Source organism: Bombina bombina, chromosome 2, assembly GCF_027579735.1.
Source record: "Bombina bombina isolate aBomBom1 chromosome 2, aBomBom1.pri, whole genome shotgun sequence".
Lineage (NCBI taxonomy): Eukaryota > Metazoa > Chordata > Amphibia > Anura > Bombinatoridae > Bombina > Bombina bombina.
The window spans coordinates 398,851,427-398,876,936 of NC_069500.1; the positions used below are offsets into that span (position 1 = coordinate 398,851,427).

The 25,510-nt window shown below is 39.3% G+C and overlaps 1 protein-coding gene across 1 annotated transcript in view; it reads left to right on the forward strand.

Moving 5' to 3' along the window:
- The window catches only part of LOC128648916 (E1A-binding protein p400), a 684,550-nt gene that overhangs the window by 46,788 nt on the left and 612,252 nt on the right, over positions 1-25,510 (forward strand). Inside the window, exon 5 of the mRNA XM_053701874.1 lies at positions 19,412-19,800. Within this exon, the coding sequence (XP_053557849.1) occupies positions 19,412-19,800 (389 nt within the window). The remainder of the gene's footprint in view (positions 1-19,411; positions 19,801-25,510) is intronic.

Consider the following 25,510-nt stretch of genomic DNA (forward strand, 5'->3'; position numbering starts at 1 on the left):
GTTAAGAGAAGCCTACCACCCAACTCAATAATATTCCTTTTATCTAACAACATTTCCCCCCTCTAACTCTGCATTAACATCTTTCTCAATCTTGCAGTCCTCACCTCCTGTTTCTCAACCTCCTACCCTTCTAGATTGTAAGTTCCCACGGGAATAGGGCCCCCGATTCCTCCTGTATGCGTTTGTAAATTCTGTTTTGTCTCTTAGTCTTAGAAGTTTTATACTATTGTTTTATTTAAATGATCTGTATCCATGGACAGCGCTGCGGAATATGATGGCGCTTTATAAATAAAGTATAATAATAATAATAATACAAAGTTGCCTGTAAAATAAAAATAAATCCTAAACTAGCTACAATGTAACTATTAGTTATATTGTAGCTATCTTAGGGTTTATTTTATAGGTAAGTATTTAGTTTTAAATAGGAATAATGTATTTAATTGTAGTAATTTTATTTTGTTTTATTTAAATTATATTTAAGTTCGGGGGGTGTTAGGGTTAGGGTTAGAGTTAGGTTTAGGGGTTAATACATTTAATATAGTTGCGGCGACGTTGGGGGCGGCAGATTAGGGGTTAATAAATGTAGGTAGGTGTTGGCGATGTTAGGGATTGCAGATTAGGGGTTAATAAAATTTAACTAGTGCTTGCGAGGCGGGAGTGCGGCGGTTTAGGGGTTAATATATTTATTGAAGTGACGGCATTGTCCGGTCGGCAGATTAGGGGTTAAAAATGTATTTAAGTGTTTGCAATGTGGGGGGGGCTCAGTTTAGGGGTTAATAGGTAGTTTATGGGTGTTAGTGTACTTTTTAGCACTTTAGTTAAGAGTTTTATGTTACGGCGTTAGCCCATAAAACTCTTAACTACTGACTTTTAAATGTGGTAGGAGTCTTGACAGGAGAGGGTCTACCGCTCACTTCTTCCAAGACTCGTAATACCGGCGTTAGGCAAATCCAATTAAAAAGATAGGATACACAATTGACGTAAGGGGATTTGCGGTATGCTCAAGTCGCGGAAGAAAAGTGAGCGGGACACCTGTACCTGCAGACTCGTAATACCAGCGTTAGGAAAAAAGCAGCGTTGGGACCTCTCAACGCTACTTTTTAAGGCTAACGCAAGACTCGTAATCTAGCCGAATGTTTTGTATGCTGTCTCTCGCCAGAAGCAGGAGTTATGAAGCAGCAGTCTTAAGACCTCTGCTCCTTAACTCGTCTGCCAGCTCTGAGACTGCGGACAGCAATCTGCCCGATCGGGTTGATTGACACACCCTGCTAGTGGCCGATTGGCCGGGAATCTGCAGGGGGCAGCATTGCACAAGCAGTTCACCAGAACTGTTTGTGCAGTGTTAAATGCTGACAGTGTATGCTGTCGGCATTTAGCGATGCAGGGCGGACATGAATCACTATAGCGAATCATGTCCGCCCGGGGTATGATAAATCTACCCCTTAGACTGGTATATTTTTTTACTACACTTGTGCCTTTTTATAGGTCACTTTTGGAAATATTCATATTGTTTAACACAAATATAAGAGAATTTCAGCATTTAAAGAAATTGGAGATTACAAGTGGAACTCTAACTGTTATGCACATATTACAGGTTGAAAGTAAACCTGTCCGCTCGAGCGCAATTTAATTTAACGTGCATAGAGATATCGCAACTTCAGAGCTCTGGTTAACTGTTACGCTTGACTAAAAAGTTGCACAAAACACATCGGAATTATACTTAAAAGTACATTTACAATCATATTAACACTATCTAATAAAAACTATTAAAAATTGCATAAAAAAGTGCTCAAAAATATGAGGTCTCAGGTGTGAAAAAAAAAGATCTGCAAAGGGCTTTAACATAGAGATACGTACATATACATATCTAAATATGTATATGTATATATCTATATATGTGTACATATGTATTTATGTATTTATATGTGTATATGTATTTACAGACATATATGCAGTATCCCACAAAAGTGAGTACAACCCTCACATTTTTGTAAATATTTTATTATATCTTTTCATCTGACAACACTAAAGAAATTACACTTTGCTACAATGTAAAGTAGTGAGTGTACAGCCTGTATAACAGTGTAAATTTGCTGCCCCCTCAAAATAACTCAACACACAGCCATTAATGTCTAAACCATTGGCAAAAAAAGTGAGTACATCCCTAAGTGGAAATGTCCAAATTGGGCCCAAAGTTTCAATATTTTGTGTGGCCACCATTGTTTTCCAGCACTGCCTTAACCCTCTTGGGCATGGAGTTCACCAGCGCTTCACAGATCGCCACTGGAGTCCTCTTCCACTCCTCCATGATGACAACATGGAGCTGGTGGATGTTAGAGACCTTGCACTCCCCCACCTTCCGTTTGAGGATGCCCCACAGATGCTCAATAGGGTTTAGATCTGGAGACATGCTTGGCCAGTCCATCACCTTTACCCTCAACTTCTTTAGCAAGGCAGTGGTCTTCTTGGAGGTGTGTTTGGGGTCGTTATCATGGTGGAATACTGCCCTGTGGCCCAGTCTCTGAAGGGAGGGGATCATGCTCTGCTTCAGTATGTCACAGTAGAAGTTGGCATTCATGGTTCCCTCAATAAATTGTAGCTCCCCAGTGCCGGCAGCACTCATGCAGGCCCAGACCATGACACTCCCACCACCATACTTGACTGTAGGCAAGACACACATTTCTTTGTACTCCTCACCTGGTTGCTGCCACACACGCTTGGCACCATCTGAACCAAATAAGTTTATCTTAGTCTCATCGGACCACAGAACATGGTTCCAGTAATCCATGTCCTTAGTCTGTTTGTCTTCAGCAAACTGTTTGCAGGCTTCCTTGTGCATCATCTTTAGAAGAGGCTTCCTTCTGGGACGACAGCCATGCAGACCAATTTGATGCAATGTGCGGCAAATGGTCTGAGCACTGACAGGCTGACCCCCCACCCCTTCAACCTCTGCAGCAATGCTGGCAGGACTCATACGTCTATTTCTCAAAGACAACCTCTGCATATGACACTGAGCATGTGCACTCAACTTCTTTGGTCCACCAAGGTGAGTCCTGTTCTGAGTGGAACCTGTCTTGTGAAACCGCTGTATGGTCTTGCCCACCGTGCTGCAGCTCAGTTTCAGGGTCTTGGCAATCTTCTTATAGCCTAAGCCATCTTAATGTAGAGCAACAATAATTTTTTTTTAGATCCTCAGAGAGTTATTTGCTATGAGGAGCCATGTTGAACTTCCAGTGACCAGTATGAGAGAGTGTAAGAGCAATAACACCAAATTGAATACACCGGCTCCCCATTCACACCTGAGACCTTGTAACACTAACGAGTCACATGACACCGGGGAGGGAAAATGGCTAATTGAGCCCAATTTGGACATTTCCACTTTTGTTGCCAATGGTTTAGACATTAATGGCTGTGTGTTGAGTTATTTTGAGGGGACAGCAAATTTACACTGTTATACAGGCTGTACACTCACTACTTTACATTGTAGCAAAGTGTCATTTCTTCAGTGTTGTCACATGAAAAGATATAATAAAATATTTACAAAAATGTGAGGGGTGTACTTTTGTGGGATACTGTACACTTATAAACACATAAATACTTATGTACACATATATAGACATATAATTGCATTGGAGCCCATTGCAGTTAAAGGGCCACTAAACCCAAAATCTTTCTTTCATGATTCAGATAGAGAATACAAATTTAAACAACATTACAATTTACTTCTATTATTTATTTTGCTTCATTTTTTAGATATCCTTAGTTGAAGAAAAAGCAATGAACATGGGTGAGCCAAACACACGTGGCTTCTATGTGCAGCAACCAATCAGCAGCTACTGAGCATATCTAGATATGCTTTTCAGCAAAGAATTTCAAGAGAATAAAACAAATTAGATAATAGAAGTAAATTAGAAAGATGTTTAAAATTGCATTCTCTTTCTAAATCATGAAAGAAAAAATGTGGGTTTCATGTCCCTTTAAGTAGAGGAAAACATGTCAAATTATATTTATGCAATAATCATATTTAATAAAGAGTTTTTTTTTGTTTAAAATTTATTATTTTTTATTAAATTTTACAGAAGAAAAACAGATAACATTCAAATATGAACATTCAAAAATGTATACAATGGTTACAATGAGATTGTATAATTAATGCACAGAAAGAAAAATGTATCTTATGTATTACTTGTGTTATAAGAAGGGGTTATACAGTATTTTGTCTCGAGTTGTTATATTCATCCCAGAGGAAGACTATTGCGTGGTAGTCGGACATTTTAAATTTGAGAAGGAACCTGTATCTTTCTAAAGATAGACTGGAAGTCACCTTCCTGCGCCATTCATTCTTTGAGGGGACTTTAGGTGATTTCCAATAGGTTGGAATAAGGGCTTTCATGCTATTAACCATAATTTGAAATAATCATGAACGTAATTTACACGGAATACGTGGAAAAATGAATGGGTCCCTGGAAATGGGGGTGTTTAAGACAATTTCTATTTCAGATATTACTTCTTCCTAGTAAGTATAAATTATCTGTCAAGAGCACCATATATGAATCATTGAACCCATTTCTCCACACCCTCTCCAGCAAGAGCCATCCAAGTGTGGGTATATTTTAGCTAATCTGTGTGGGGTTAGATACCATCTTGTTAGTATTTTGGCGTTTAATTCTACCATCCCTGCTGATGAGGAGTGTTGAAAAATGGCATGCCAATCCTTATCTGACAATTGTTTACCCAGTTATTTAGACCAAGTTAAAGTATATTTAGTGAGCTTTTGAGAATTGCAGGAGGCTGATCATTTGTACGATTGAGAAAGTACTCCTTTGGTGGGTATAATTGTATAAAATAGTTGTTCAAAGGGTGTTAGTGGTCTTGTTAGCATTTGTCTATTTATGAAGGTTTGAAAGAAATGGGAGAGTTGGAAATAGGTCATCCAATTTCTCAGAAAGCCATCTCCAAAGTCCTTGATTTCTAGTTGAAACTTGAGTTTACCGCTGATTAGTACCGAAAAGCATGGGGCTAGTCTGTGTAACGAGGATATATTTCTATATTCTCTGTCTGCTCCACTAGGGAAGCAGGGGTTCCTAAATAGTGGTGTTAGTGGAATGAACAATTTTATCCTATTGCTTAAATGTCTCTAGCACAATAGAGGGTATGAAAGCACCCAGAGTTCTGTGTGTATGTGGAAGCCAACAGAAGCTTCCTATTTGCGGGCAATAAGACAGTACATGTTCTAAGGTCACCCATTCTTTAGAATCTGCGTTTCTGCACCAATCACCAACTCTTAATAAAGTGGCCGCTTGGTGATAAAGTGCTATATTGGGGACTCCCAGTCCTCCCCTTTCTCTTGATCTATACAAAATGTGTTTTGCTATTGCTATGTTGCCCCATCCAAATAAAAGTAAGAAAAACACTTTTTACTTTCTTAAGGAATGTTTCTGGTAAGGGGATAGGTAACGTCCTATGTACAAGAATCAGGGTAATATTGTCATTTTAATTGCTGCCACTCTACCTAACCACAATAAGTATTTTTGATGCCATTGATTAAGGTAATTTTGGCAGGATTTCCAAAGGGTGTCATAGTTTAATGAAAAAAGCAATTTGTGGTCTGCTGAAATATGGATACCTAAATATTTTTGTACTTGTAAAGCTGTTGTAATTGAGCTACAGTATATGTTCAGCTGACATCTTAATTCCCAGAATTTCAGTCTTAGTTATATTAATTTTGAAATTAGAGTGGAAGCCATGATAGGAGTCTAATTCAGTAAAAAGTTCTTTAATCGAGTCTTGAGGTGATGTGAGAGAAATAAGAATATTATCTGCATATAGCAATAATTTAATAATAATAATTTAAATGTGTGATGATCTGATCTATGATCTGATCTATGTGTGATGGTAAAACCTGATGTACTTTAATTCCCCCACCCACCCCAAGTGAACCTTGGGGAATGAGGTTTACAAGGGGGGCTTTGCCCCCCCTTGAACCCCCCAGGCAGAGGCAAAACAGATAATGAAGATGGGGGAATTACAGTGCAATGTACAGGGAGTGCAGAATTATTAGGCAAATGAGTATTTTGACCACATCATCCTCTTTATGCATGTTGTCTTACTCCAAGCTGTATAGGCTCGAAAGCCTACTACCAATTAAGCGTATTAGGTGATGTGCATCTCTGTAATGAGAAGGGGTGTAGTCTAATGACATCAACACCCTGTATCAGGTGTGCATAATTATTAGGCAACTTCCTTTCCTTTGGCAAAATGGGTCAAAAGAAGGACTTGACAGGCTCAGAAAAGTCAAAAATAGTGAGATATCTTGCAGAGGGATGCAGCACTCTTAAAATTGCAAAGCTTCTGAAGCGTGATCATCGAACAATCAAGCGTTTCATTCAAAATAGTCAACAGGGTCGCAAGAAGCGTGTGGAAAAACCAAGGCGCAAAATAACTGCCCATGAACTGAGAAAAGTCAAGCGTGCAGCTGCCAAGATGCCACTTGCCACCAGTTTGGCCATATTTCAGAGCTGCAACATCACTGGAGTGCCCAAAAGCACAAGGTGTGCAATACTCAGAGACATGGCCAAGGTAAGAAAGGCTGAAAGACGACCACCACTGAACAAGACACACAAGCTGAAACGTCAAGACTGGGCCAAGAAATATCTCAAGACTGATTTTTCTAAGGTTTTATGGACTGATGAAATGAGAGTGAGTCTTGATGGGCCAGATGGATGGGCCCGTGGCTGGATTGGTAAAGGGCAGAGAGCTCCAGTCCGACTCAGACGCCAGCAAGGTGGAGGTGGAGTACTGGTTTGGGCTGGTATCATCAAAGATGAGCTTGTGGGGCCTTTTCGGGTTGAGGATGGAGTCAAGCTCAACTCCCAGTCCTACTGCCAGTTTCTGGAAGACACCTTCTTCAAGCAGTGGTACAGGAAGAAGTCTGCATCCTTCAAGAAAAACATGATTTTCATGCAGGACAATGCTCCATCACACGCGTCCAAGTACTCCACAGCGTGGCTGGCAAGAAAGGGTATAAAAGAAGAAAATCTAATGACATGGCCTCCTTGTTCACCTGATCTGAACCCCATTGAGAACCTGTGGTCCATCATCAAATGTGAGATTTACAAGGAGGGAAAACAGTACACCTCTCTGAACAGTGTCTGGGAGGCTGTGGTTGCTGCTGCACGCAATGTTGATGGTGAACAGATCAAAACACTGACAGAATCCATGGATGGCAGGCTTTTGAGTGTCCTTGCAAAGAAAGGTGGCTATATTGGTCACTGATTTGTTTTTGTTTTGTTTTTGAATGTCAGAAATGTATATTTGTGAATGTTGAGATGTTATATTGGTTTCACTGGTAAAAATAAATAATTGAAATGGGCATATATTTGTTTTTTGTTAAGTTGCCTAATAATTATGCACAGTAATAGTCACCTGCACACACAGATATCCCCCTAAAATAGCTATAACTAAAAACAAACTAAAAACTACTTCCAAAACTATTCAGCTTTGATATTAATGAGTTTTTTGGGTTCATTGAGAACATGGTTGTTGTTCAATAATAAAATTAATCCTCAAAAATACAACTTGCCTAATAATTCTGCACTCCCTGTATATATGTTTGATGCAGTGACTCGATCAGTCTGAGCGGATTTATGATTTACATCGGGCTTTACTCACAGCCGCTTGGGTAGTCCTAGCATTACCTGCAACATATATATATATATATAAGAGAGAGAGAGAGATATTTATTTAGGTATAGATATATATTTTACCAAAAAACATGATATGCAGTATATAGAAATATGTTTTTAAGAATAAATAGAACATATTTTGCTATGTGTAGAACATTTGAATGTGTAATATTCATATTTCATGTTAGGTTAGCGCCCTTGAGAGAACGCATTAGGGTTTGTGTGACTTGTTCGGTCCCCCCCCACACTTTTCACGCTCCAGTGAAGTCTATGAGGGAATATGTTAATGCAGTTGTGATATTCAGTTTGGCTTTTTTGCACTTCGGGTTAGCGCTCATTTGAAAACGTTTTACTGTCAACTTGTAACAAGTGCGCTACCTGACACGTGCAAAATGCTTACTTCTAGCGGAGTTAACAGGTGAGTTGGAGCGATAAATAATGATCCACTCGTAATCTAGCCCTAAATGTGATTTTGGGGCCTATTTATTAATGTGTAAGCGTACATGATCCGATATTGCGGATCATGTCCGCCGCACATCGATAAATGCAGACAGCATACGCTGTCAGCATTTATCATTGCACCAGCAGTTCTGTGTGTGGGGTGTCAATCAACCGATCGTATTGGATCGGGTTGATTTTCGGCGATGTCTGTCCGCCGCCTCAGAGCGGGCGGGCAGGTTATGGAGTAGCGGTCTTTAGACCGCTGATCCATAACTTGTGTTTCTGACGAGCCTTCAGGCTCGCCAGAAACATGGAGCATCAAGCTCCATACGGAGGCTGTATACCTAGTAGTGAGCTTCATATGATATCACTGCAAATATGAAGAAACCCAGTTTCAAGCCAAAGTAGATAACAATTCTTTTTTATGACACAATGAGTCCACGGATCATCTTAATTACTAATGGGATATTCACCTCTTGGTCAGCAGGATGCGGCAAAGAGCACCACAGCAAAGCTGTTAAATAGCTCCTCCCTTCCCTCCCACTCCAGTCATTCTCTTTGCCTACGTTAGTGCTAGGAGGTGGTAAAGTTAGGTGTTAGAAAAGATTCTTCAATCAAGAGTTTATTATTTTTAAAGTAGTACAAGATTGTGCTGCTTTGTCCTAGGGTGTAGCCGTAGTCCATATCAGTCTCTTCAGTAGGGCATTGGTGGCTTTAGAGCAATGGGAACTTGTGGGACATTATTCTCACTGCGCCTCCCATACTGATGCTGCCCTAACCCTGAAAACTTGAGGGACCTTACTCAGTTTTTTCTTTTATCACAGGTCCATAGGAGGGAGAGGACCTCTTAAACCTGGGAACTGCCTTGCTGTCAGGCAGAAGATGAGGTAAGTGCTGACTTTTTTTTCTGGGGGTAGAAAGGAAATTTCAGAAAAAGTTTGGGCACTTTATTATTTTATTCAAGCCTCATTAAAATTGGGATAGCTTCTCCTATTGTGTAAGGGGACACTATGGCAGCTTGGACGCAGGCACTGGGGCTGAATGCGACATGACCCTCATCTCCCGGCGGTTTCATAACATAATATTAACCGACCAGGAGATTACTTGATTACTACGATGAGTTTGGGCGCTGCTACAGGAAAATTAGAGCAAGCTCAGTGCGTAGGGGGTTTTTGTGTTAAAATGTACAAACGGACTGCGCAGCTGTCTAAAAAGCTGGTCAATCCGTTATTTGTTTACAGTAGTTAAACTTTGGATAATGGCGACAGAGGAAAGAGTTATTGATACGCCCACGATGGGCGGGACTTATGTGGCGCCAATTTAGTTGCGCAGCTTGTTCCTAACTCTTCCGGTTATCAGAAGGAACGGAGGTTGTTTAGTTTGAGTTTTTGCGCTTAGGAGCAGCGCTACAGTTGCAGCAGAATTTTGTGCGGATGGGCTGGCAGGCACCTCAGCTGCGTTAAGCTGAGGTGTAGAGGGGGTTTGCAGAGGCGGACTTCCTTATGTACTGATCCACCCATTCCTGCCTGCATAAGAATAAAAAGTTAATCTTTAAAATTTAAAGAGACAGTAACGTCTGTTATGTCACCCAATACATACATACATTATCATGTCACAGTGCCTTCCTGGATAATTAAACATTCTTAAGGGCACATGAACATTGAGTTTCAATTTAATTAAAAAAGTTAAGTCTTTTATTTGAATATGCTTCATATGTGAGTCAGTTTGGTCCAAGAGACCCTACAGAGTGTCACCTTATGTTTTTTGTAACAAATGTGGAACCTCCAATCCCTTTCTTTGTTCCTTATGTTGTGAGAACTATAGGGATTAAAAAAAAAATTCTCCTCAAATGTTAATAAAATTTTATAGCCCACACATGCAGTGTCCTGCGATTCCTCACTAACTCCATTTAGAGTTACTTGCAAGACGCTATTCTGAATGTTTCTTCCCTGAAACCTGTAGAGGAAGATACTTCGGTAGTATATAAGGGGAGAAAATCTCAGACTCTGTCTGGGTAATTCCTTTATCTTTATCCATTTGTTCCCTAAGGAGGTTTTAACTATCTGAGCGACTCCGACATTTCTGGCGTAGTCAACCCTAATCCGTACAGTAAAGCTATACAATTTTTATTGATGTGCCCTCCTAGGTGTATGTATTTTTTGGTACCAGAAACCGGGTACCCCTTATTTCTCCTAACTTTAATGGATGTTTCCGGTGCCAGACTCTATTGAGGAGTCTTAGCTGACGGTTCCTTAGGCAGTATAATAATGTATGTACACCAGGGTTTACAATGACTTCATGCAGTGTTCACATTACTAGTGTGGCAGCATAAAAAAAAAGAAAAGAAAAGAATATATATATATATATATATCCAGGACTGGCTATGGGCCTTGAAGTTATCCAACTTATTATCTTCAGAGACTTGCCTTCAGCGGAAGTTAAGTTTTCAAGCTTCCTATAATAATCCGCAGAGTATTAGGGTTAGGGATCTTGGTCTGCGGATGTCTCATCTAAGTCTAAACTTTGGGGATCCATACAAGGAGAGGACCTTGTTTGGACCTGGTTTGACGGAGATAACTCCGATATTACGGGAGATAAGGACTTTTCCCTCCCTCAGGATAAGAGAAATAAATCAGACATCAGAGTAATTTTGTTTCCTATCAAATATTCGAGGAAGATTCTTCCACCCCCTCTTCTAAGCGGGAGCAGTCCAAGCCTTCCTGGAGACCCAATCGGTCTTGGAATAGGGGAATACAGTTCAAGAAGGCCTGTTGTTAATTCAAAGATCTACTCAGCCTTTCAGCCACTTGAGGTTTTCCTTATTCGTTTAAGATTTTTCCTCCCAGGGGCAGGTTCTGCCTTCAAGATCTTCTGCAGACCAGACAGATAGAGAGTCGTTCTTACACTGTGTGTAAGAGACCTCTCCGACCTGGGAGGGATAGTTCCTGTTCCGATTCAGGAACAGGGTCTGGGATTTTATTCCAATCTGTTCGTGGTTCCAAAAAAAATAAAAAGAGGGAACTTTCAGGCCTATTTTAGATCTCAAGAGACTAAACAAATTTCCCAGAGTACCGTCCTTCAAGATGGAAACTATTAGTTCTATTTTCCTTTGATACAAGAGGGTCAATTTATGACAACAGTGGATTTTAAGGATGCGTACTTGCATGTTCCCATTCACAGGGATCATCTCAAGTTTGAGGTTTGCCTTTCTAGACAAAGACTTCCATTTCGTGGTTCTTTCCATCGGTCTTACCACAGCTCCCAGAATTTTTTTTTTTGGGATCGCTGTTGGTGGTGCTTCGGTTACGGGGCATTGCTGTGGCGCCCTATCTGGACCACATGCTAGTCCAGACGCCATCCTTCCAACAAGCAAGATTACACACGGAAATGTTATCCTTCCTGCGGTCTTACGGATGGAAGGTAAATTCGGAAAAGAGTTCCTTAGTCCCAAATACAAGGGTAACTTTCTTGGGAACCATAATAGATTCCCTATCAATGTTGATTTTTCTGACAGAAGTCCACTTCTCGGCCATCAGTGGCTCAGTACATGGAGTTAATCGGGCTGATGGTAGCGGCAATGGGCATCATCCCGTTAGCTTGGTTCCATCTCAGACTTCTGCGTTTAAACATGCTCAGGCAATGGAACGGAGATTATGCAGATTTGTCTCCTTGAATACTTCTGGAAGCAGGAGACAAGGAATTATCTTCAATGGGGGTTGTCTCGGGATCATCTTTCTCAGGGAACCTCCTTTCGCAGACCTTCCTGGGTGATAGTGACAACAGATGCCAGCCATCTAGGATGGGGAGCAGTCTGGGGCTCCCTAAAGGTTCAGGGAGTTTGGACTCAGCCAGAGTCTGTTCTTCATATAATCATTCTGGAACTGAGAGTGATCTTCAATGCTCTTCTGGCCTGGCCCCAGTTAGCCTCGGTCCAGTTTATCAGGTTCCAATCGGAGTACATAACTTCAGTGGCTTACATCAATCATCAGGGAGGAACGAGGAGTTCCTTAGTGATGACAGAGGTAACCAAAATATTTCAGTGGGCGGATACCCACTCTTGCTGTCTGTCAGCGATCCACATCCCAGGGGTGGACATTTGGGAGGCGGACTTCCTGAGCAGGCAGACCTTTTATACGTGGGAGGGGGAACTCCATACGGAAGTGTTTTCCAGCTTGATTCTCAATTGGGGTCAGCTGGAATTGGATCTCATGGCATCTCAACAGAATGCCAAGCTCCCGAGATACGGGTTGAGGTCCAGGGAACCCCAGGCGGAACTGATAGATGTTCTGGCGGTTCCTTGGACTATCAATTTAGCATATCTTTTTCTTCCGTTTGCACTTCTTCCTCGGGTCATCGCTCGAATCCAGCAGGAGAGGGCATCAGTGATCCTCATTGCATCTGCTTGGCCTCGCAGGGGTTGGTATGCAGAGCTGGTAGACATGTTATCTCTTCCACCTTGGAGACTTCCGTTGAGGAAGGACCTTCTAATTCAAGGGCCCTTCCTTCACCCAATTCTAGTTTCTCTGAAGCTGACTGCTTGTAGATTGAACGTTTAATTTTGTCCAAGCGGGGTTTTTCTGACTAGGTCATAGAGACCATGATTCAGGCTTGTAAGCCTGTATCTAGAAGGATTTACCATAAGATATGGCGTAAATATCTCTGTTGGTGTGAATCCAAGGGCTACTCATGGAGTAGAGTGTAGAGTTAGGATTCCTAGAATTTTGTATTTTCTCCATGAAGGTTTGGAGAAAGGTTTATCGATTAGTTCCCTAAAGGGTCAAAAATTCGGCCTTATCTATTTTGTTACACAAACTTCTGGTGGATGTCCCAGATGTACAATCATTTTGTCAGGCCTTGGTCAGGACCAGGCCTGTGTTCAAACCAGTTACTCCTCCATGGAGCCTTAATTTAGTTCTCAAAGTTCTTCAAGGGGCTCCGTTTGAGCCTATGTATTCCTTAGATATTAAATTGTTATCTTGGAAAGTTTCATTTCTTGTTACTATTTCTTCTGCTCGTAGAGTATCAGAGCTCTCGGCATTGCAGTATGAGTCTCCTTACCTTATTTTCCATCCAGATAAGGTAGTTTTAAGTACTAAATTAGGATTTCTTCCTAAGATTGTTTCTGATTGGAACATTAATAGGGAGATTGTTGTTCCTTCTTTGTGTCCTAGTCCTTCTTCTCAGAAAGAATGACTTCTGCACAGTTTGGATGTGGTCCATGCTTTAAAGTTTTACTTGCAGGCGACTAGGGACTTTAGTCAGTTTTCTTCTTTGTTTGTGATTTTCTCAGGAAAACGTAAGGGACAGAAAGCTTTGGCTACTTCTCTTTCTTTTTGGCTGAAGAGTATTATAAGTTTTGCATATGAGACTGCTGGACAGCAGCCTTCAGAGAGAGTTATGGCTCATTCCACGAGGGCTGTTGCTTCCTCAAGGGCAATCAAAAATGAAGCTTCTGTGGAACAGATTTGCAAGGCTGCAACTTGGTCTTCTCTTCACACTTTTTCAAAGTTCTACAAATTTGACACTTTTGCCTCGGCTGATGCCGCTTTTGGGAGAAAGGTTCTTCAAGCATTGGTGCCTTCAGTTTAGGTTCCCTTTCTTGTCCCTCCCGTATCATCTGTGTACTCTAGCTTGGTTATTGAATCCCATTAGTAATTAAGATGATCCGTGGACTCATCGTGTCATAAAAAAGAAAAGAAAATTTATGCTTACCTGATAAATTTATTTCTTTTTTGACACGGTGAGTCCACGGCCCGCCCTGTTCTTGTAAGACAGGTTGTTGGTTATTTAAACTTCAGACACCTCTGCACCTTGGCTTTTCCTTTCTTTCCTTAACTTCGGTCGAATGACTGGAGTGGGAGGGAAGGGAGGAGCTATTTAACAGTTCTGCTGTGGTGCTCTTTGCCGCCTCCTGCTGACCAGGAGGTGAATATCCCATTAGTAATTAAGATGATCCGTGGACTCATCATGTCAAAAAAGAAATACATTTATCAGGTAAGCATACATTTTCTTTTTGTGATTAAATAAAACTTATACAGATACTTCAAGAAACATGAGGTACAAAAAGCACTCATTTTATTCCAGTAATGGCTATAAAAAAAGAAAACAATACACTATGCAAGGTTTAATCAGCCTCCATTCAGCCTGTTAGAAGATCTTTATAAAATGTTTTTTTTCTCAAGGTTTTTAATTTAAATTCATCAGAATATAAATGTTTTTTTCTTTTTGTTTGCATGTTTCAGTTTCTTTTGACTTCTCGCTGTTAAAACCCTTTATTTCCTACTAATCCTCACTGGCTGTCTTTACTGGGGGACAGAACGTCAGGACAGGAACGTCGGCTATTAAAATGCAAAAAAAAAAAAATCATATTTTTGAAACACCCCCCTTTAGAGGAAGCAAAGAAAAAATAAACCCACAATGTCTCTTTAAGAAATCTGAATGTAAGGAGCTTCGAATCTGTAGCAATTATAGCTGAGGATTGTATCTAAAGATTCATTCTTAGAGAAAGATACCACAATAATAAACACCTAGATTACAAGTTTTGCGCTATAGAGAGTGCGAAACGAACGTAAGAAAAGTTGCGTTATTTCACCCTCCATAGCGCTGCCATTGCGAGTTTTGGAAAAGCCGCCTTGTGCATGCGATATAGTGGTGATGAGCTCCATACCGCACAGAAAACAAGTGCTGCTTTCCCCATAGACATCAATGAGGAGAAAGTGTTAGAAAAAAAACTAACACCTGCGATTGCGGAATGAAAAGCTCCGTAACGCAACCCCATTGATGTCTATGGGGGAAAAAACACCCTAACATAAACCCCACGTCTAAACACCCCTAATATGCTGTCCCTGACATCGCCGCCACCTACATAAAGTTATTAACCCCTAATCTGCCACCCCCGACATCGCCGCCACCGAAATAAATCTATTAACCCCTGATATCGCTGCCACTATAATAAAGTTATTAACCCCAATTCCCCCGCACCCTAACATCGCCCACACTATAATAAAGATATTAACCCCTATTGTGCCGCTCCCCGACATCACTGCCACTAAATAAAGTTATTAAACCCTTAACCTCTGGCCTCCCACATCACCGCCACTAAATAAACCTATTAGCCCCTAAACCGCCAGCCCCCCACATTGTTAAAAAACAACAAATTAAACTATTAACCCCTAAACCTAACAACCCCCTAACTTTAAATTAAAATGACAAGATCCCTATCTTAAAATAAATAAAAACTTACCTGTGAAATTAAAAAACCTAAGTTTAAACTATAAATTAAACAAACGTTATTATTATACTAAAATTAAAATAACTATCAATTAAATAAATGAAATTACTCATTATGAAAAAAACTAACACTACTAAAAAAAAAATCTACAGTTACAAAAAAATTGAAATACTAAATTACAAAAAATACATAAATACTACATTACAAAAAATAAAAAAATACTAAATTACGAAAAATAACAAACAAAATTATCCAAAATAAAAACAATTACACCTAATTTAATAGCCCTATAAAAATAAAAAGCCCCCCCAAAATAAAACCCCCCCAGCCTACAATAAACTACCAATAGCCTTTAAAAGGGCCTTTTGTAGGTCCTTGCCCTAAAGAAATCAGCTCTTTTCCCTGAAAGAAAATACAAAGATCCCCCAACAGTAAAATCCACCACCCAACCAACCCCCCAAAATAAAAAACCTAACTCTAACTAAAACTTAAGCTACCCATTGCCCTGAAAAGCGCATTTGTATGGACATTGCCCTTAAAAGGGCATTTAGCTCTTTTTCTTGCCCTTAATAGGGCATTTAGCTCTTTTAAGACAAGCCCAAACCTTAATTAAAAAAAAAAAAAAACTCACCCAAAAATAACCTAACACTAACCTCCGACGATCCACTTACAGTTTCTGAAGTCCGGACATCTAGGCGGCGAGAAGTCTTCATCCAGGCGGGAGGTCTTCATCCATCTAGGCGGTGTCTTCTATCTTCATCCAGGCGGCATCTTTATTCTTTATACCGGCGGTGCGGAGCAAGTCCATCCTGAAGACATCCGGCGGGGAGCATCCTCTTCATACGGTCGCCGCCGTATACTGAATCTTCAATGCAAGGGAGCCTTTTTTTAAATAGCATCCCTTGCATTCCTATTGGCTGATTTGATTTTGGAAATTCAAATCAGCCAGTAGGATGAGAGCTACTGAAATCCTATTGGCTGTTCAAATCAGCCAATAGGCCGAGAGCAACTGAAATCATATTGGCTATTTAAATCAGCCAATAGAATTTCAGTAGCTCTAATCCTATTGGCTGATTTGAACAGCCAATAGGATTTCCATAGCTCTCATCCTATTGGCTGATTTGAATTTCAAAAATCAAATCAGCCAATAGGAATGCAAGGGACGCCATTTTGAAAAAGCTCCCTTGCATTGAAGATTCAGTATACGGTGGCGACCATATGAAGAGGATGCTTCGCACCGGATGTCTTCAGGATGGACCCGCTCCACGCCGCCGGGATGAAGATAGAAGATGCCGCCTGGATGAAGATAGAAGATGACACCTGGATGGATGAAGACCTTGCTGCCTTGATGAAGACTTCTCGCCGTCTGGATTTCCGGACTTCAGAAACTGTAAGTGGATCGTCAGGGGTTAGTGTTTTTTTTGGGTGGGTTTTTTTTTAGATTAGGGTTTGGCCTTGTCTTAAAAGAGCTAAATGCGCTTTTAAGGGCAAGAAAAAGAGCTAAATGCCCTTTTAAGGGCAATGCCCATACAAATGTCCTTTTCAGGGCAATGGGTAGCTTAGGTTGTTGTTAGTGTTAGGTTTTTTATTTTGGGGGGTTGGTTGGGTGGTGGGTTTTACTGTTGGGGGGTCTTTGTATTTTTTCAGGGAAAAGAGATGATTTTTTTTATTGCAATGCCCTACAAAAGGCCATTTTAAGGGCTATTGGTAGTTTATTGTGGGCTAGGGTTTTTTTTTATTTTGGGGGGGCTTTTTTATTTTTATTTTTAATAATTTAGGTTGTTATTTTTATCGTAATTTAGAGTTTGTTATTTTTTGTACTTTAGTATTTTTTCATTTTTTGTAATTTAGTATTTTTTTGTAATTGTAGATTTTTTATTTAGTAGTGTTAGGTTTTTTTAATTTGTAATTTAATTTATTTAATTGATAGTTATTTTAATTTTAGTATAATAGTAATGTTAGTTTAATATGTAGTTTAAATTTAGTTTTTTTAAATTTTCCAGGTAAGTTTTTATTTATTTTAAGATAGGGATCTTGTAATTTAAATTTAAAGTTAGGGGGTCGTTAGGTTTAATTTAGTTTTTGGCGATGTGGGAGGCTGGTGGTTTAGGGGTTAATAGGTTTATTTAGTGTTAGTGATGTGGGAGGCCAGAGGTTTAGGGGTGCATATCTTTATTATAGTGTGGGCGATGTTGGGGTGCAGGGGAATAGGGGTTAATAACTTTAGTATAGTGGTGACGATGTCGGGGAGCGGCGATATAGGGGTTAATACATTTTATTAACTTTAGTATATTGGCGGTGATGTCGGGAGTGGCAGATAAGGGGTTAATAACTTTAAAATAGTGTTTGCGATGCGGGAGGGTCTCGGTTTAGGGGTTAATAGGCAGTTTATGGGTGTTAGTGTACTTTGTAACACTTTAGTTATGAGTTTTGTGTAACAGTTTTGTTGCGTAAAACTCATAACTACTGGTCTCAGATTGCGAAACGGATCGTGTCGGTATAGGCTGTAACGCAAGCTTTTTAGCCTCACCGCAAAACTTGCGGGATTGACGTTGCGTTACAGGCTAAAATGCTTGCTGGCTGCATTGCTGTTTTAACGCTGAAATTGCCGTTTTTTTCAGCGTTAAAACACGAACGCAAAACTCGTAATATAGGTGTTAGTATTTTATTACATTCAGTCGTAACTTCTGTGACACCCAAATCACAGGGCTGTTACATCAGGGATGGGGGTACAGTACACTAGGCATCATGTAAATCTTCCTTAGTTATTGCTCAGAATCAGGCAGAAAACTGTATAAATACTGGTATATTTGTTCTAATTTACAAAATCAAGTGAGAGGTTTCTGTATATGTGTTTAGTTTAATCTTCTAATTAAAGGACCAGTAAACACAGCAGATTTGCATAATCAACAAATGCAAGATAACAAGACCATACAATAGCATTTACTCTGAATTTCAAATGAGTAGTAGATTCTTTTCTAACACATTTCAAAGTTATGTATATTTCCACTCCCCCTGTACCATGTGATAGCAATCAGCCAATCACAAATGCATATACGTATAGTCTGAGTTCTTGCACATGCTCAGTAGGAGCTGGTGACTCAAAAAAAGTGTAAATATAAAAGACACTGCACATTTTTTTTAATGGAAGTAAATTGCAAAGTTGTTTAAAATTACATGCTCTATCTGAATCATGAAAATTTAATAAAGCCTGAGTGTCCCTTTAATTGTTGTTTGGCTTTAAATTGAGTTTTTGAGCTAATTGTATTTTAATGTCATGTGTTCCCTTATTCGTGCCTATGTATGAATCTTTATTTTTATCTGCTATGCTAATTTCTATGACCACAAATAGACTATTAATTAAACTATTATTTGCAAAATTACTTAAGACAACTAAGTGTTTATATAATTTATTCTTTTTGGATTAAAATTTGATAATAATTGTAAACTAGATGACAGTCTCATAATTCATTTGCATAGAGATCGATAAAATGAAAAGCGAATCAGAAGACTAATGTTGAGCACATATAAACTGTCAATAAAGTACATAGACATAATATTAAAGGGACACTGAACCCACATTTTTTCTTTCATGATTCAGATAGAGCATGCAATTTTAGGCAACTTTCTAATGTACTTCTATTATCAATTTTTCTTTGTTCTCTTGCTATCTTTATTTGAAAAAGAAGGCATCTAAGCTAAGGAGTCTGCAAATATTTGGTTCAGACCATGGACAGCAGTTTTTATTGGTGCTGTCCAATCAGCAAGGACAACCCAGGTTGTTCACCAAAAATGGGCCGGCATTTAAACTTACATTCTTGATTTTCAAATAAACATAGCAAGAGAATGAAGAAAATTTGATAATAGGAGTTAATAAGAAAGTTGCTTAAAATTGCATGCTCTATCTGAATCACGAAAGAAAAAATTTGGGTTCAGTGTCCCTTTAATGTGCATTTCAATGTGTGTTCTTTTCATTACATTTGTGATGTAGAAAGTCAGCTAACTTTAAAGTCTCCTGTAAGGCTAAATTCTGATTATTTTCATTTTTATGCAGGAGGGATGCCTCCCACACCACAGACGGTACAGCTAACAGGGCAGAAGCAAAGTCAGCAGCAGTATGACCCCTCCAAAGGACCACCAGTACAGAATGCAGCCAGCCTGCACACCCCACCACCACAGCTACCCAGCAGAGTGCAGGCTTCTAACATCCCCCTCTCCTCACTCCCTGCCGCCCTACACATTGCACAGCAACAGCAGCAAATCACAGAAGCTCAAATTCAGACTCAAATTCAGGTGCAAGTTAAACCGCAAACACCAAGTGTCTCCATCCTTACATCTGCACAAAGCCAGCTGCCTTCGCAAATCTCTCAGCCGCTGCAGCAAGCATTCCACAGTCAGATTCCCATATCTGTAACTCAGCCACAAGCCTCCATTCAGCAGCAGGTACATGGTATTGTATTATTCTTTGCACCAGGGCACATTATTTTCACATTATGCAATATTTACTATTTATTTGACTAGTGAATGTTTTTCTCTGATAAAGTTTCAAAGAATTAGTCACTCAAATGCAATTTTTATTAGTTTTTAAAGGACTCTAGACACAGGCTGTACATTGCACTACACTTTAATCTCTTAAATGAATCATTCTTTAAATACATACCATTGATTTGCTTTGGTATATCTGGTTATTAACACAGAATTCTTAAAGGGATATTAAACTGCTGAGAACACCTACAGTAGCAGGGTTACTACTCATTATGCTATTGTTTTTCCTCCTGTGCCATTTGCTGTTCTCTTATTTCAACCACTTACAATTATCAGTTAATGAAGCTCTCGGCTTCACGCTGGGTGCCGCCATCTTAGATTTATATTTGTTATGTAACTTTTAATCTGTGAAAAAAAACACAAAACTATAACACTTCCACTCTCTATTATGTGAACTTAAAGGGACACTGAACCCAATTTTTTTCTTTAGTGATTCATATAGAGCATGCAATTTTAAGCAACTTTCTAATTTACTCCTATTATCAATTTTTCTTCGTTCTCTTGCTATCTTTATTTGAAAAAGAAGGCATCCAAGCTATTTGTTTGGTTCAGGACCCTGGAAAGCACTTGTTCATTGGTGGATGAATTTATCCACCAATCAGCAAGAACAACCCAGGTTGTTCACCAAAAAGGGGCCGGCATCTAAACTTACATTTTTGCATTTCAAATAAAGATACCAAGAGAATGAATAACATTTGATAATATGAGTAAATTAGAAAGTTGCTTAAAATTGCATGCTCTATCTGAATCACGAAAGAAAACATTTGGGTTTAGTGTCCCTTTAACTGAAGCACATGGTACAGCTGTCAAAATCCAGATCTGTCAAAGTGCTCTGCTTCTGTCACAGTATGCAACAATACGCGAGTTACAAGATGGTGGCACCCAGTATAAAATACAGAGCTGTACCAGCTGGATTCTGTAATGAGTTAAATGGTTATTAAACTGCTCCTTTGCTAAAAAATTATGTTTAATCAACGTAAACATAAAAAGTAATAGATTGCTTAAAAAACAGCAAACGACTTACTTGATTTCTCAAAAAATGGCACTTGTCAGTGTAGCCCCTGCCCCCAGTGTTATAAGAGTGGAGAATTTTGAAAACATTTTGAAAATGTTAGTATACTACTGTCAAGTCTCAAATGTGACCTTTTGTAAATTCCCTGTGAAAGAGAGATATTCCTTTAAGAATGGAATTCAACTGTAGACTTAAACTTAAGTTATAGCAGTTCTTGCTTTAGATTTTAATAAGCATTTTATGATGTGGAAGATATGATGTTTCCGGAGAGTGAAGAGAATAAATTATACTAAGGATCATTTTTAGAAAACATAATTTCTACCATTAATATTAGGTTTGAGCTTATAATCTAAATATCTATGGCCTCAGGGTGGCAACATAATTAGGCAAATGTTTAGATTATAAAATACCTTATGTGAACAAAAACATAATATTATGTTAGCTAAGAATAACGGCTGAATTACCGGACTAGATATTTTATATAACACATATTATTATATCACATTAAGAAGGTTAGAACATTCAGACCTGGTTGTGTAGAGGATCCAGCCACTTAAGTTGTTTGGAACAGATCTATTATGCTGCAGCGGCAGCAGTCCGTCGTATAATGGAACAGCTGAGATGGCGTGTGACATCACAGTGGTTGTTTTCGGCCTTCCGATTCACTTTGAGCAGAGTGAACAGCTGATCGCAGCTAGGAGTTAGCGAAATAAGCTCTAACACTGGAAAATAACTTCAGAGAAAGCTAAGCTGGTAAAACTTAGCAAAATGGTTGGTGAATGTAATTATATTGTTAGGAACAAATATATTAACATCAGGCTTTAAACAATGTTTCCTATGGCAGCTCCGGGTAAAGGAAAAGGAAACAATACCAAGCAAAGACTGAATCGTGATTGGGGTTTTTATACAAGTTTGAGGAATAGGCCATTCCTCTCCTTAAAGGGACAGTCATGTACCAGAGCAATAAAGTCAAGGTAGATATGACAGAACTCCATCCCCAAAGATCCACTCAGGGGATCACGGTTTAGGTCTGTCTGGATGGCGTCGATGAAACAGCGATACCAAACGTGGGGCCAATAAGTTTCCAGCAGGCTCCCATGAGTCATCGTCAACAGGATAACCCTTCCAGTGTACAAGATACTGTAGACTCCCTCTGTAACGACTGGAATCCTTGATGGAAGCAACCTCGTAGTCCTGGTCCATGTCCCGAAGATTAAGGGCAGCAGGGGATGTGGTGTCCGAATCCCGAGTAGGATGGAAAGGTTTAAGCAAAGACACATGAAAAGTAGGATGTATGCGGAACCCATCGGGAAGAGATAAGGTGACAGCATTACTGTTGACAATAGCTTTAATAACATAAGGTCCAATAATAAACGGATATGTCAACCGTAAATTACGGGTGGAGAGCCAGACTTTATCTCCTATTTCATATCTGGGAGATGGTGTCCGTTTCTTATCAAAATAGAATTTATAATAATCCTTGGAGTGTTCAATGTTCTCTTTCACTAATGTGAATGTTTCTGCAATAGTATTCACTAAGTCATTTACTAAAGGACAAGAACTGTCTTGAAGATTATCATGATGAAAGGCAGGATGGAAACCATAATTGATGAAGAAAGGTGACAACTTAGTGGTACTGTGAACGGAGTTATTATAAGCAAATTCAGCAAATGATAACAGGGATGACCAATAATTTTGTTTCATATTAGTAAAACACCTTAGGAATTGCTTCAACCACTGACTAGTCCTCTCGGTCTGTCCGTTGGACTGAGGGTGGAAAGAGGTACTTAAACGTTGTTGAATTTTAAGAATTTTACATAATTCGGTCCAAAATTTGCTTGTGAATTGAGATCCATGGTCAGACATTATACTAAGTGGTAATTCATGATGCTTTATAGCATGCTGTATAAGTAAATTAGCAGTCTCTGAGGCAGTTGGCAGTTTAGTTGTCGGAATGAAATATGCCATTTTACTGAATATGTCAACAACAACTAATATGGTTGTATAGTTGGATGATTTTGGTAATTCTACTATGTAGTCTAATGCAATGTCAGTCCATGGTCGTGTGGGAGTAGGTAAAGGAAGTAGTTGTCCATAAGGACGTTGAGTTGTATTCTTAGAAACTGTACAAGTCTTACATGACCTAATGTATTGTTTAATGTCTGCGTTAATTGTGGGCCACCAGAAGTTTCTGGAAATTAGATCAATTGTCTTTTTAATTCCCGGGTGCCCGGCCAATGGAGTATCATGGTTGGTGTATAAGATTTTTGATCTTAGAGTTTGTGGGACATACACTTGGTTGTCATGGTAAAGTAGACCATCAGTACCTGCATATAACTGTGTACGGGGTAAATCTACATCTGAGCTCTGGTGTGTTTTTAGTAGAGAACGAATACTTTCAGTGAGACCAATAATGTGGTCCAAGGGTACTATCGTTTTTTTGGTTTTGATGTAATGCTGGTTTCTGAGGAATTCTAGATAAGGCATCCGCTTTTAAGTTTTTATTGGAGGGTCTGTAAGTAATGAGGTCGTTGAATCTATTAAAAAATAGATTCCAATGAACTTGACGGGATGTGAGCGTACGGTTGTTTTTTAAAAATTGTAAGTTCCTGTGGTCTGTGTATATAAGGATAGGATTGGAAGTTCACTCTAGAAGGTGTCGCCAATGTTCGAAGGCTGCCTTGACAGCTAACAGTTCTTTTTCACCTATTGTGTAATTGATTTCTGAATCATTCATTACACGAGAATAGTAAGCGACAGGATGAAGCGGATGTTTAAGGGTTTGTCTTTTTGACAGTACTGCTCCAATTGCATGATCTGATGCATCAACTTTTTTTTTTTTTTTTTTTTATTGAGGAACTGCATGGTACAATAAACAATCATACTTAAAAAAATGTACATTAATGGTAAATCAGATGTTGTATAGTACACATGTACATATCAAATATTTAAAGAGTCCTCTGTTTTTGCTTATAATTTCTGCCCCTAATGATACAATTCAGGCCACTCTTGGACCTTGCAATTTAGATTAGAATAATGTTGGGGACCATTATATAGTAGGATAAAGATAACAGTAATAACGAAAACAAAAGAAAAAACAAAAAGGTATAATAAACACACAAAGAGTAAAACCTTAAGGAAAAAGGCATGGACTAAACTTTCAAATATCTTTCTGAAAAAGGATATGAAGTCCAAACTCTGTGTTTAGAGGGAAAGCATAGCACTATACTTGGCAGAGAAGTTATTGCGCTATATATTCCATCTCTGTCCAATAAAATTATAAATAATACTTAATGACTTAGCTATGACAACCACGTTTGTATCATACGTGAATAACAAAAACTCCACAGAAAGGACTTATATTTAAGGATTACTATCTATATAGTGATACATATAAACCAGTATTACCTGCATCAAATCCTGTGTCATCGTATAAAAAACTAATGTTTATCCTGCTTCGCCCATAGCCTCGGCCGCAGGCCACCAAGCGAATATATTTTATGACATATCGTGGGAACGTGCAATATTGTCCTGGTGTGTGCTTTCCTTGTCCAAAATGTTCCCCCAGGGGCCCCCCACTTACCCCCAGTAGAAACAGGCAAACAAGCAAAGTGTTATTAGAACATAAATATTATCTGCAGGACTAGTGTCGATAACATGGTTTCATTCATAACTAAATTCACGTTGAGGTTTCTTGATACAGTCCTGTGGATTCCTGCAAAGCACTATAATTATCAATTATATTTTTAACAAAACACATGCCTATGTATAATAAGAAAAAAAAAAAGAAAAACTGGATTATATAAAACAGATCAACTGGATTTAATATTAATACTTTGCAAGCTGGATTTTTGAGTTAAGTTTTTATCCCAAAGGCTTAGTTTATCCGTTTGGAATTGTCCCAACAGAGCTGCATGAGTCTCCAGGTAAAGCGTGAGGAAAATGGCACCAGGGAAGAAAGAGATTTCTATGTGTAGTCCCAAGTTCATACCCTTTGCGGTGATTATTCTGTATTATTTGGGGTATCTCCAAGGAGAGATGGGGTTGATCATATTTACCAAGCGTGGCCGCCCACACAGAAAGCAGTTGCGGCTCAGACATGACTTTCTGGGGGTCCCCCCAGAAAAAAACCTGCAGCCATCGTCAGTAGGTTATGTCCCTTCATCCGCTGGAGCTCATTTAACTTGCTGGGTGAGCACAAAATCTTATTTCTCGTTGGGCTCTTCTGCTCCGATACTATTGCGTATGGGCCATTTGCATTCTCCAGTGTCGGCTTAATCCGATGCGGCTCCCAGAGTGAAATACTTTCCGAGGGCTCCTTTTGTGTGCTAGATATGACCATAGGGGGCACCTTAGTGTTATCAGCAGTATCAGATGTGAAGCGCATCGATAGGATGTCAAAAGGAGCTTTATCGATAAGTTGCTGGAACAGAGATTCAAGTTTACACCATCTTGCTTGAAATTTGTCCTGCGTGTCTAATTCTCCCACAGCGGCCATTTTAACTGCGCAGTGCTTAATCCCTTATGTTGTTTTGCTTCAATCTTTTGAAATGCACCTGTATAAGTCCAAAAGGTAGTATATTAATAGAAGAAACT